General features: G+C 39.4%; 1 protein-coding gene across 2 annotated transcripts in view; it reads right to left on the minus strand.

The window, feature by feature from the left end:
* Positions 1–427: 427 nt before the first annotated feature.
* The window catches only part of LOC132259496 (histone acetyltransferase KAT7), a 28,363-nt gene continuing 14,026 nt past the window's right edge, over positions 428–14,764 (minus strand). Inside the window, exons 5-7 of one of the 2 annotated variants that reach the window (XM_059757158.1) lie at positions 6,969–7,126; positions 4,781–4,876; positions 428–1,278 (exon numbers count right to left, since the gene is read on the minus strand). In XM_059757158.1, the coding sequence (XP_059613141.1) occupies positions 1,159–1,278; positions 4,781–4,876; positions 6,969–7,126 (374 nt within the window). In that variant the 3' untranslated portion in view covers positions 428–1,158. Of the gene's footprint in view, positions 1,279–3,999; positions 4,137–4,780; positions 4,877–6,968; positions 7,127–14,764 lie in introns of those variants that run through there. The other variant, XM_059757159.1, reaches the window with a different exon arrangement.

Genomic DNA, 14,764 nt, shown 5'->3' on the forward strand with positions numbered 1-14,764 from the left:
GAATTCCGTGCTCATTTCGCCCCATCAACACACGAGTCCCGATAGTGGGGCTTCTGGTGGGTCCGGGAGTGCGCCCCGCTCCAAATGCTGTGATATACGATGTGGGTGGTGGGCAGACGAGAGGCGAAGCACCCCGAGAGCGCCAATCGATGGTGAGGGACGGAAAAAGTGTCGAGAGCAACTTGGAAGCTCGCAAGAGGGAATTAAATCATTGTGAAGGGAGGAAAAAAAAGCAGGAAAGAATGCGACACATTTTCAATTCATGCGAAATTAAATGTGAAAAAGTATTAATTTAAAAACATTATTCGATTTGTCGAGAAGATGGAAACACTCCATAAATTCCCATTTCACTTGACAGTGTTTTCCGTGCACTTCGTCGGGTTGTTCAGGAGTTATACTGGCAAAAGAAAATGTCACTGGTTGTATGCTTATTTTCTCTATTATCTCTTGAATAAGTAATGATTTTTCAACTGACTGCAATTACATATAAAACACTCTTACAATATCAAGAATGAAATGTGACGATGTAAAAAGAGAAGAAATATATAAAAAAAAAATAAATAAATAATGTGTGATCTCTTGAAGTTTAATACAATTTTTAACGTGACAACCGTGTAAAAGTTATGCTTAAACACTTCTTACCATTCTTACAAATTAGTTGGCACTGCAACTATTTATTTCTAAATAATATATATTATGAATATTACTGTCATTTTGTAATCCAGAAATAACTTACTGAACTACTTAAACAAAATGAAATATGTGTAACTTCTGCCTACACAATATGCCTAATTACAATGCTTAAGAAGAAATCTTCTTGTCCTTAAGTTAAAAGAGAAAATGACTAAGGCTAAACTTAAATACGATCTCAAAAAACGAGAGAATATCTTTTCTTTTCAGGTATGTCTCAGACGATCAATTGATATTCATACCTCACACCGAACATCGCACAATTTGCTCCTCTGCGGCAATGGCCAACTTCGGGTTGCCTCTCTCCTACTTTGTGGAAGATTTACTGTTCTCAGTGGGTGGCAGACGACCTCCATTGGTGGAGTAGTAGTAGTAGAGTGAGAAAGAATTAGCCGTGGACGATGCAATTACCGATGTAGCCGAATGGCTGGATGCATTTGCGGCTGAGCTGGCAGTTGTGGCCGAGCGCTAGGACGTCGGTCCGGTGAGTGTTGGTGACACAAATGGTGTCCACCGAAGACACTCCGGATCGATTTTTAATACATTTCCGCGTCGTTTCACTCTCTCAGCGTAATCATCCAGGACATCCTGGCGAAATCAAATTCAATTGATATTGATGGGCTATTACTAAACCGACCTCTTTCCCCCTCCTTCAGTCCCTCTTCAAATCAATCTCCTCCACCAGCGCGGCCGAAAAATTTTGCGCGAAAAATCTCAAATCCAATTTACGTGCGAGACAAAATGACACAAAGCATGCAATTTCAAAGGCAGCAAAGAGAATACTTATCAAGCAAAACATTCATATGTGGCATACAAAAAGTGCAATTATCAGACACAATGTCCCATTCTCATCTTTCCTTCACCCTGTCTATTCGGACGCGAACCGTTGATTTCTCCTCTGCAACTGACGGCACGTGTTTGTCCCCATAATTGAGTCCACTTCCCAGCACGCCATACACTCAACTTCCTCAACAGTAGGCTTGGCAGAGTGCAAGAAACTTTGAGATGGTGGGAACTTTGACGCATCGCACACGGCGGAAACGTCTCACGATGTTTAGGTGAGACGATTTTTGGTTTTGCCTCAGCGGAAGCGATCTTTCTCTATGCGGAATACAGACGAATTCCTAGGCGAAGCCACTGAATCTGCATACTTGTGTTTTGCTTGTGCATATTTTACAAATATTTGTTCAAAAGTGTATGCCAAACTATTTACACCAAATTCAGTGGCTTAATTTTTTCACACAGAAGAAAAACTATAGTTTTTTGCATAGCAATTATAGTGTACTGGGAAATTAGGAGATCCAAAAAAACAGGGTTTTTCACCAATAAAATCCATTAAGAATCTTGAAAATGAGATTAAATAAATTATTTACAGAATACAACAGCTTTTGCTCTCAAAAACTACATTTACATCATGTAACTCTCTCTGTCTTTGCATTTGAATGCACCTTTTAAAATGAAATTATCTGAAACTGTGCGTGAGTCTCTGTGTGACGTAAAAACGCAGAAAAGGGAATGAAGAGGCTTCATGACAAGAGTACAGGTGATAAAATCCCATTTGTTGCGCCAAAAAGGAACGGGAATCGAGCCGCTTGGCACCCGTTTGAGGTGTCACAAATGATTAAGCTCTTAAGTTGATGATGTGAGAAACTGTGCCTCTTAAAGGGTGACAGAGACAGGTTTGGTGGAAGACAATGAGCAGAGGAGAGGGACTCCTTCGCTGCAAACACCCCAAAAATATGCCCACCCAGAAGAGATGGGCGGCAAGAGAGGAGGAAGTGGAATTCCTTGAGGCAATAAAAGACAAATTGCCACGACAAAAGCCTTTAGTATAGCAATTTAAATTGAGCTATAATTTGTTCTACACTTTTGGGCTCATTTCTTATTGTGTCCCGCATATTTTATCCCCCAAATGTGAGTTTTTACACATTGCTATTTGGCACCCACAGAGTGTGGTGAAAAATTGGGCAAAAGAAAAGAACAAGATGATATTGCATACCGTAAGAAGATATATTCTTGGGAATCTAGAATGGAAGGAAACACCTAAATAATGAACTGTCTAAAGATAATTTTATTTGTTTTCTTTCTTAATGTTTCAATGCAGAAATTAAAGAAGTTATTTTCGCAAAATTCATAAATTAACCAATTTAGCTTGATATGCATCGCATATTTAATATAGACAGTGAAGGAGAATAATGCTACCTCAGATACGCCACTAATTTAAGGAGAGTCACTAATTTAAGGAGTGAAAAATGTGCATGTGAAACTGTAGGAAGAAAAACAAATAAGACTTGAGAATTTTGCTTTGTGCACACTCTTGTGAGAGGGTTCAAATGAAAAAAAGCAACTTTGAGTTGTCAGACTAATTTTGAGAGAAAAAAAATCGCTCCCTCAGAGCAAAAAGGTCACGCCAAAGTGTGTTTTCTTGGGATTTCTGCGACCATTCTGTAGTTTTAACGATTCTTTATCGTGTAAAACTGTTGCAAACCATCAATTGCTATATTTGTGAACTTTTCGTACACAAGATAATGCAGATTTCACGGAAAACTGTTCAAATAAGGGAGCAAATTTATTGCGATTTTTTTGTGAGTACGCTCAATTTACTTCTGGTTCTTCGGCAATTTCACCCTAGGCCAACAGCAGGAAGTCAAAATTGACGGGTTTGATTACTTTGGAAAATGGGAGCGCATTTTTCGGCCAATGCTCATTAATTTTGCAATATGACTAGGCGCCCGAAGGCGTCATTCTTCACCAAGGCGCCCTTATTGCAGCATTCACATAGTATGCATTTTGGATGGACTCTTCGGTGGCAATAAGAGGTGGAATTGTGGAAGGTGAAAGAAAGAAGGTGAAATACACATTGGAAATACATACATTTGAAAGCCAATTAAATAAAGCAACACCTATTAGTATTAATTAATGCTATAAATGCTTGAAAGCGTGCTCCACAAACATAAATCATGATAATCCACAAAACCAACACCGTCAGACACTTCTTCTTCGACTCTCAACTTTATATTTTTGCCCATATCCAAACTGCTGGCGCACAAGAGGCGGCGGGGAGGAGATAAAGAGCTGAGACACTGTGGTTTTATTGCCTCTTGACCAATTAAACCCTCCCCAAACCTAATTAAATATGCCCATATTGAATTATTCTCCTGCATCACCGCCCCTCAAGAGAAGTCATACAATTGTTATTAATTGATATATCTTGCCAGCGGAATTCGCCGTATCTGCAAGTGTAATTCTTTGAGATTCTAAAATTTGGCATCTCATTAGATTACAAAAATCCACAAAGCTTCTCTCTCTCTATCTCACTCTCAACATTATTATCTCTTCCAGTCGCCAGAGGATTTATATAGAGTTATTCTGGCAGTGTTTATCGGCAAAAGTCGCCGAAAGTCACTTTGGCAGGAGAATTCCTCTGTGTTGGTGGGAAAATCATCCTGAAAAACCAAACTGTAATCTCAATTTCTGCATAAAAAGTTCCCTGAAGAGATCAAAGAAAGGTACGTGTTGAATTTATTCTTGAAAATATTTCACTCTTGAAGCTCAAGTGTAGACAAAAAAATTGAGTAATGGCGTGAAATCTTCCCCAATGGATAAATACAATGTTGCAAAAATTGAGTCAAGTATTTCATTAATTCTTGCCTCGCCTTCTCTTTCCAACTCAAGAAATGTGTTTTTCAGCATTGTTCTTTTCATGGAGAATTTCATGCCAATTACAATTCGATGGGCAAAGAGGTGTGAGAGATCGAGAGTGTGAAGTGCCTAAAAAAAACTCTATCCAAATGATATGCAATTGAGTAAAATATATTCCATGTTTAGAGATGGGAAGATTCAGGGGTTCGTTATGTCGCTGAATATTGTACATATTAGTGTGTTGGACTGGCTGAATAATCACTTTGCCCAATTCGTGACAAGCCCCTAATATTCCCATGGTGCAAAAAGCGACCCATATTAAGCAAAAAGAAAGAAAAGCAGCCAAAAGACATCTACAGAGAGCAGCAAATACAGAAAAATGAGCCAGAGCGAAGACTCAGCAGAAAAAGAATACGAAACATGCGGTAAAAATGCGACAATTACGCACCTGCTTTTTGAGAATAATATGCTTGCCCTTCCAGTACTTCATCATACCGAGAGCCTGAAGTGTACTCACAATGTCATATGAATTGATAGCCATTTCCTGTAACGACAAAAATGGGATCCATTGGTTAATTGTTATAGATCAGTGAGCCGCCTTCCACGAAGGCAGGGCAATTTCACATGTCAGTTGGGCCAACATCATCATTATTGTGGTTTGTGTCAAGAAAATGCCGCAAAAGGGAGAGTGCAGAATGCTCTCTGTATGACTAATGAGATATTCATCATTTGGAGAAGCTCTGCACTTGGCCAATCGTTGGCAATCATGTGATAAATATGCATGGATTGAATGTTAGTGACCAATTAAAATTGCCGCACATTTCCATTGCACTCGATATCCCTTATCTCTCCCATGCCCTTCCGTGAGGTATTTCCTCGGCGCAGTCTCTTCTTAATTGGTGTGATTTTTCCCTATCGATCACATGTTGGAAACCCCTTCATTGCGCCGCGCGCTGTTGTGAACTTCACAAGACACACGCCGTGTGTGTGGAAAGAAAAAGGAATGCGCAATTCGAGGCAACAGATAAAAAAGTGTAATTCATTAAAATTAAAATAACATAATGTAAAATATGAGTGCTTCTCACTATACTGGAGGTATTCCATATGAGGTGAATTTGCATAATTATTATTTGTATAAACCATGCATCGTCGCGCTTTTATCGATCATAACCCATCGCGGATATGATCAAGCGTGAGGGTCCGAGAGCAATTACACTCCTTCCCAAAAGGTGAGTCAGTGGGCAGAGGGAGATTCTCCTCCAATCGCCAGATAAATTGTAATTGGATGTCGGCTGTTTAAATTCATTACGCACGGTCGTTTTTTTTACAGCATTTTGCTCTGCATGGGGAGAGGGCGAGGAGTCATGCCGCAGAACTCCCCAAGTACTTTGCCTTTTCAAGCACAATTTGGTGTCGTATCATGATCATCAATCAGTGACGTTCCTAATGATTTTTACAAGGTGTTTAGTCTGATTTTTCTGCCAACCCTCTTTGTGGTAGAAGCAAAAAACAAGCCTGACTATCGTGCAATTTTATTAATGAATTATTTATTTCTCCACTATTATTCTGGGGTGAAATCCGCCTATATATCATACAACTTTCCCTCCCAAGTGGACTTCCTAAAGTCCACGCCTCACACTACTAACTTAACAAATTTATCGTATTCCACTGATAAAGTTTGCATGAAGCAGAGGCATTTGATGCAACATTGTAGCATACAATATTCATTATTCAAATTTCTCTGCGGTTTTTCCGTTGACGCTCCCAACAAGTACACTTCATTTAGATAATTTTTATTCCTTGCCATAACACTTCAATACCCTTCCGGTGCCAATTGAATTGACAATCTATTAGTTTGTAGCAAATTGTGACACTATTCAGTCAAGGCATTACGTGTGAGTGAATTGCACACACAGCGAGAATTTCTCCGAGTGCTCAAGGACGGAGACTTTTAAAGAAGTTTCCAAGCGTTGGCCTCAAATGTGACCCGAATTGAAAAATCTTGGACTCGATTAGAAGACCTTGTGTGTGGTTTTGCTAGTGTAAGAGAAGCTCAACACATGAAATAACTCTAAGACAGATCAATTTCAAATTAATCGAAGAGGCTCTCGTTAGACGTTGCACTTCAACATGTACATATACAAATAATCATCCATCCAAGGAAAAGATTTCTTGGAAAGAACAATTCAGAGAATGTTGTGGTTTTTGATTGATATAAAAATATGACATTTCCTCCCATTTTTCTGGGGGAACAAAGTCGACTAATTTGAGGTAAATTGACAGAGATTGATGAAATGTATGACGCACGATAATGAGAGGAGGCATAATCGAATAGTTGGTGATAAGGTCTCTGCATAATTGTGATCTCAAGTGAGATTGTCGGTTGATGTTAGGCCTCTGCCCAATGTAACTTTTATAGTGGATTTGCGTGACTAACTTTCTGACTTGCTCTCCATAAAGGTTTATGTACGCGTCTCTCTTTCTCTCCCTATCTGCAGAAGGTGTAGCCGCAGAGTGGAGAAAAAAAATAAACAGAGAGCAAAATATCGATAGACTAAAATGTGTATAATACAATTTCCACTGTAGTGTAACTGAATAGAGAGAATCTTAATTAGTAAGATCATGTTTCAATTCACCTGTGAAACGTCTTTGATGCTCAACTGAGTGCCACTGCGTGAACATAAATAATCAAGAAGAACATCCTTCCAGTATGATCGATAGGAGATGAGTCCCAGGTCTGATAGCGGCTTCTCAGGTGATCCAATTTTGCCCTCAATTCTTGTCAGCAGGTAACCTGTAAAGTGCAATGAGACAAGTAAGACATCTCTTGTGCAATAAATCATGTTGACGACATATTTTGCCCGTCTCTCCTCAGTCATCCGAACTCATAAATTGCAACTCCATGCAAGGTGGTGGCAAAGCACAGCTCAGGAAAAACATCACAAGACGGTGATGTATAGGCAAAAACGTGCGACAGATAGTGCTCGAGACTGGGATGGAATTTTGGTAAAAAAAAAAAGATGAATTGTCGCAAAAGGGGAAAAGAAATGTACAAAATAGAGCAAGAGAGTCAAGGAATGAGGTGAACAAGAAGACAACAACTCAGGTGTCCTTGTTGGGACGAGAATAGCTCGCTCAATGTCTAAATTGAGCGTTCTGCGTGACCAGTTGGGCTATTTTCGGATCCATGGCGCTCACTCGCAATCCACGAAATAGCACACATTTTTCTGGCTTCACTCAGAGACATCGGCCGTGCTTTTGGCGCGTGTTCCACACGCATCCGGCTGCAATTTTCACTGAAATGTATCCAGAGCAACCTGTCTTGGGTGGAGACCAAACATCTTTCTCACACATTGCACAATTCGCAGCCCATTTTCTCCACCCAACGCACAAAACGACACAGTAGTGGATCGCTTTTCCCACGATCATTCCGATCCACTGACTTTGCCACTGATCAGCATCAAACCTGATCCAAGTTGGTCTTTTCAATTAAATACTGTATCTGCGAAGTGTATTGAGTATTGAAATAATAAGTTATTGCTCTCGATGCGCAATCCAAACGCTCAGCTAAAACAATTCTCCCATTCGCGCATGACATTGTAGAAGACATCTATTGCTTCCAAAAATAAACCATGATCCTCGTGATTATTGCAAAAGCCATAAGGTGAAATATTACCAATAAATTGGGATTACGCTACAGCCGTTAGCATAAATATTCTTAAGTACACCAAATTAGACATAAACCATTTTGAGCTTTGAACTTTGACAAACATCAAATAATTCAAGCAGAATTAACTATCAAATTCCCAGTGGAAAATTATTTTTAATTCAATTGTAGATAAAAGCCTTCTCACTGCTTCTCTTAATTCAAAACCAAAAGGCTCAGTACGATGCTCGAGATAGAAGCGCCATGAAAGTACGAAAAAAGTGAGACGAAAGTATTCCCCAATCGATAATCCTCTTCTAAAAGGAAAATATTATTCTTCGTACAGCCAAGAAGCGCAATCTCTCCCCTCTTGCATAAAATTGTGGGGTTGTGATCAAATGAAATTTTCATCATTTGCTGAAGAATCTCTTCAGCCACAAGTATACCCCCAACAATCAATTTTTTCCACCCCTTCTGTGCCGTTTTTGTGATTTTCTCATAAATTGTTTGCATGTGGACAAAATTGGTGGGTGAAATTGCCGTGGGATGGTGAAAACAAATTGAAATTGTTTTTTAATCCACATAAATGCTGAGACAAAAGGTAAATACGATGTGAGAGTGTAGTTGACTATGTGTAATTCAATATCTAGCGAACTGGTCTCATCATCCCCTTTGGCTTTGCATGGGGAGAGGTTGAATTTTCCGTGGAGTTGTGTGCATCAGACAAGCACTTCCAGGGCGCCACACCGCGCCATCCACTTCAAAATTCAACCCCACACTCTCGCCCCACCCTGGCAAAGTCACCAACCCTTGTGTCTTTTCAACCCAATGTCGGTTGGCTGAATAATTTGTGCGCATGTATTATGATTCGAAACATAGAGGCATGTATGCCTCCTCGTAATATTGAACCATTTGTGTTGGAGCACCCGGAGCCACTCTCTCGCTTGCGCCCACCCGCCAAGAGGGCGGCAAGAGCGAGATGGCGGACGATTCCGGGAAGAGCGTCGCGACGCATCTGGGCGCTACACCAACGCTGCGCATCGTTGGCGTAGGTTAGTGAAACAGACACTAAACACAAATAAACAGACATTGTGAAAAAAGAACACCAAAGCACACCACCCTATCATATTCTCAATTGTCTATACTCAGGCCACCGGAACCACAAGGGGAGTCTGAGAGCTGAAAAAGCTCTGTGAAAATGTGGGAAGACCAGAAGGAATTTCCCAACAAGAAACAACAAACACATCCCACAACTTGTCGCAACATCTCCATCGCAAAATCTGCTGCCTCAGCGGCCATTTCGTGGATTTTATGCACTAAATATCGCTCAATTGAATTATATATTTGTCCTACAAGGTAAATAAGACGATAAAATTGGCAGACTGGAAATTTATCCACACAGATGAACGACTCTTGAACAAAAACAAGTCTGCAAAACGAATTGAGAGGGAGAATAGAACCATCTCTTTAACTCACCTCCCCAGGGTAAAATTATCCTCCGAACTTGCAATCCTGTTTCTTTTTAAGTATATGCTTACTTCAACCTAGACAAGCCGGCATTTCTTCACTACAAATTCCTCATAAATGAGTATAATCTTTGATGCTCCACCCACATGTATGCTCCTCCCATTCGAACGTAATTTCACTAAGTTTTCTCATAAGAAAATGTACGGGATTCCTCTTTACTTTGACATGGGTAATTAATCTCACTCATACAAGTGAGAAAATATACTTCCGACGAACGGAGACAGTTTCCGCAAAGTCGAGGGTGAATGAAAAAAGCCTCCTGGCGACAATTTCCTCAGTCGAATTGTAAGGAGGGTGGAAATTTTTATATTTTCCACAACCACACGGGAAAATTTGTCAGACAAACGAGTTTTTACTAGGGAGAAGCGAGAGTGAGAGAGAGAGTAAAATTAAATTTGCATGTTTACACGTGGGGATTAGAGCATGTGTAATTGAGTTAAAAGGACAATTGTCCATTGCCTTGTATATCACCCGACGAGCTTTTCAAGTCGATTGAATTACACTGGGGAATACGTCAGAGCATTAATAAATTCACACTTTGTGGTCGTTCGATTGACCGTCACGGAAAAGAAGTGGACGGAAAATAGGGGTGAAAGCTCTCCAGCAAGTCTTTTGTGTTGCAAACAATATGTTTATTTATTGGCTATTGTGTCCCCTTCAATGTAATAGAAAATTCTATCTCTCACTTAATATAGCTCAGTATTGCTATGAGACTGAAAGAATTCATTGTACAATTCATGGATTTTACAATAAATATACAACATTTGAAGAGAAACGAATATGTACCAAACCTTGTGAGGCAAAGAACCCTAACTCATTATCCTCTCCAACACCCTTTCCTGCCTCTTCTGCCATCAAAGCGTGCAAAATGCAGGGAAAGTTAGTAATTAAATTTGCAGAGTTTTCTCTCCGACATTCTCAACTGAGAATCCCCTTCTCATCATCTTTATGGAATTATCACCCTGTTTTGCGTGCTGAATTATATCCAAATACGATGATTCTAACCCTCCTTGTGTCTCACGAGAAACACCCAGACAATAAAGTATCATCTCTTCGAGGGGTTTGATCTCTCTCGCAGAGCGATGAAGGAAAATTTCATCTGCGCCGAGGGTTTTCGGGTGGAGACATGAATTTTAGCTTTTGATTTCGACGCTTTTATTACAATTTCGGTCGTACTTGGGGTTGATACCAGACGATTTGCCCTCTCACTCTGGATGCTGCCAGTTAGTATGTGCGCTTTTTTTTCTCTCATCTTTGCCCATCTCTCCTCTTCAATATCACACAAAACTCTCTGTGTTGTACGTTGAATGCTTTTATTGCATTTTGCGAGTCGTTGAACTGGCTGGCAAAATTTCACCCAAACCCTCGTGAACGGGTCTCGGGTAGGGGCGTCTCTATACCTCAAACATTTTCACAAGTCGCACTCACACAGAGAGGACCAAAGTTTAGGAGCGACTGGGGCTTAGATTTAGGGATTAGGGTGCGCGTTATAAAATATTTTCTGCTAATTCGAGGCAAATTTTGATTTCATCACACATTTTGATCACCTTAGCGGCCTTCGTCTGGGTTCAGTTCAATAGCCGTTTTATTGATACTCGACTCTAATTCCTTAAATATTTGTGCGGTATTAATTCTAAATATACCTCCTTAATTGCCATCAAAACTCTTCCCCTTCTCAAGTTCGAAATTTTAATTAAAAATGATGTTTCAAAACGAATAATTGTAATTGGACATTAAATATATGTTGAATGTTTCAAAAGGTGTGAGAGACGCCACAGACACATAAAGCGAACAAGAAAGAATGTGTATCTAAGCACAGCTCTTATATGAAAGAAATTGTAGTGGACAAAAAATGAGGCCACTGCATAATGCCAATAGTAAAAATATTCTCCGCGGTCTTCATATTTTTCAATTATTTCAATGTTGTTTTATATGATTACCTTCTTCTCTTCGCTTGAATTATTATTATGCCGTTTTTTAATAGTCATCAGACTAAAATTTAGTGTACAAGAAGTATAACATAATAACTTGACTCCAGAAAGGAGTCATAAACAAGTGAATTACCAAATGAATAAAATGTGTAAAAGAAAGAAGTGAGAGTGGCACAAAAAAGGCGGAAAATATTTCAATACATACGTATTATAATAAATGTTTCAACGGGCAACAACACTAAATACAATAATTGTTATTGTAACATCGTTTATTAGTAATTATGATTATTCTGTTGTTAATTTTTTTCTCTCACATTTTTGCTTCTTTTTTAATCATACAATGGCATTCTTTTGGGGAAAAGTATGAGCACCTTAGGCATTCGATAACGGAGGGATATCTCATTTTATTTTATCTTCTTACTTTGTTGACCGACTGTGGAAAAATTTAGGTAAAAAGTTTAGGCTTTTACATGTGTTGGCAAAAAAAATATTCAAAAGACACGCAATCCCTGCGGGAAGAAATTATTCTTCACTATTAAATAACACAACACAAATTAAATATTTAACCCCTTCTGAAAAGATCACCACTGTAAATGTACTCAACAGTATTGTGACACCAAATGCAAATCTTGAAAGGCTTAAGTGTATGTAGTGTGTTTTGGCCTTCTCACTTTGGCTTCCCAGCAGAATAATGAGGTCAGAGAAGAAGGAATTATTGTTATTATCATTATTATGTTTGGTAACGCAAAAAGCTAAATTGGGGTGATGTGAAATGACAATGTTGTATGAAAGAATTAGAATTTTGTATCTGGCTGTCATGAGAAATTAAATTAAATGTGTAGTGAAAGTTTAATTTTAAATTCCTTTTGCAAAGTAAATACACCGAACGTTCTCAGAAGAGCAGCATAACCGAAATCTGCATAAATTAAACTTGAAAATGTTCATAACATAGCATGAAGTTGCTGAGTTTCAAGTTGAGGCTCTTCTTCCCAAAGTATTCCCCAAAATGTAAATGCACTCCACATAAATAATACAATCTTATCTGAGATTCCTTCCTGAGTGCAAATAGAATCCGCGCCATTATTGTGCAAGGTGATAAAAGAGGGTGGACAAAAAATGAGTGAGAGATTTTTGAGCGCGCCCGAGACACCCTCGATATCACGGTGTCTTCTTTGCTATGTACACAAAATACAAAACCCCTTGGTGAATAAATGTATATCAAATTAAGGGAACAGAGAGTCGAGACTCGGATTATAGATCGGTTCTGTCTAGACAGTTCCTCTGCTACTACCCCAACAAAATTTCTCTCATCATCCCCGAGTCACAATGTGTGCACTGTGCCACCCTCAAAAGAAGCTCGAGACCTCCCCTTCTGCAGCATCTTAGAACTCTGCATCCTCCCGCATACACACTCAAAGAGTGCCTTGGCTGGTGAGCTTTTCGTCTCCCGATACCAATTGAAAATTTACTACTATTTTAACTACACACACACACTCATGCAAACAGAAGAGATGCTCAAGAGGACATTGACTACCCAGGAGAGAAGAGTGCTTTTTTCTTCCCTCCTAAGTAATAAATTTATTTAACATTTTCCAACTTCTCGCTCACTCTCGTGGAGCCATGCCTCGAAAATTAAATCCTCTCTATGTACAGCACATACTCTGGAGCTTTGGCAAGCGAGAAAAATGCTCGTGCCACTCGAGTGAGAGTCAATGAACTTTTTGATTGTGTGCCAAAAATGCCGCCCAAATGGACTGTGAGGAAATATTTATGAAATTTCCGGAGAAAAATGCCCAAGAAAATCCCTCAGTCGCCACAGCTTTAAGTAGCAAGAAAAGCCCATTCACCTCCCCCTCTCCACACATTCAGTGTGATCAAAATGACGTTACAAATGTCATTAATAATAATTCTCATGTGGAAGAGATACCGAAAAAGCCTGGCCATTGGAAAGAGTGCAAAAGAAGCCGTCATGTGAATAGGAAATGACTATTTAAAAAGTCACAGCACAAATTATTCATCAATCTGATAATATTCTGTAGAATTTGTGTTCATGTATGAAAATCAAATCAATTATGGTGCCTGGAGAGAGGAAAAAAAGACATGGAGTTTGTGAATTGGCGAGCAAGGCAAAAACGAGATGGTTCGTAAATGACCAGGAACGTGAATTTTGGCAAGATGGGCAGAAAAAATTCGCAAATGGTCTACCCACAGTATCCGGAGGAATAGAAGATCATCAACGTGAAGTTGAATGGCCAGGGAGTCTTCGTGCTATCTCTCTCTCCCCCTCGCGAATTTAATAATACAAACGTGGTGCGAATGACTATTATGACACACTACTTTATGACTTTTCCTCTTGCCAAGTGACGTTATGTGTATAATTTTTTACCCAGTTACGCCACATAAAGAATTATTCCTATTACCTCTCCCTCCGTCTAGCAGAGGGAAAAAAATTATCTATAAAAAAGTCTTATCTCACGTTTCTGCCCATCCGATGAATTTACACTGAAATTAATTAAAATATTTTATTGATAAGGCCAAACGTGTGATAGTGATGGTGTCAGGTCAGGCAAAAAGTTGGTGGATTTTCATGAAGAAATGGTAACGCTTCCAGCATAAGTAGCAAACTGATAAATTCTCAACTTAGCAACGTTGTCGTTTCCAACAAAATGCGGTTGGCTTTACACAGTGACTTGATAATAAGGTGGTGCCGCAAAACCTCTCCCATAGACAGACAACAATCATCATCAAAATTGTCGAAAAAAGAGAAGCAGCAAAAATCATTAGAGCAGGTCACCATCAATTTGTGACCAACTCATGGACGCTATTTGGACGTTATTTTTGGCTAATTAAATATCTGAACACAAATTTCCGGTCACACGAGACACGTTAATTAACTAATTACTTCAACGAAAAATTTACTAAATCATTAGCCCCAGTGGAAAATTCTTTTGTCTACTCACTAATTTTTGCGCTACAGTCAATTTTTTCCACCCTCTCTGTGCATTTATTGTTTCCAACCCTCGTGGGTGGCCAGAATAATTTTCTACCTCTCTTCTTCCCATGCAAATTTTCCGTGGCTAATTTTCATTTTATCTCCACACCCTCGAGAATCCTCACCGCCGAGGAAAATTCCCCATCCACCTCCCCAAATCTACCCGGTTTGGGCGGAAGAGTTCAAAGGGAAGTCGACAAAAAACCACACACAAGACAAAAGTGCTTCAGTTCTGAGTGTTTTTCTTTCCCATCCAAGCCACTTTTTCATCCAATGTCAAACATTTTAAAGATATGGAGAACTGGAAAGCTCAAACCGAAGAAAAAGCCATAATAT

Source organism: Phlebotomus argentipes, unplaced genomic scaffold, assembly GCF_947086385.1.
Source record: "Phlebotomus argentipes unplaced genomic scaffold, Phlebotomus argentipes genome assembly scaffold_18, whole genome shotgun sequence".
NCBI classification, from domain to species: domain Eukaryota; kingdom Metazoa; phylum Arthropoda; class Insecta; order Diptera; family Psychodidae; genus Phlebotomus; species Phlebotomus argentipes.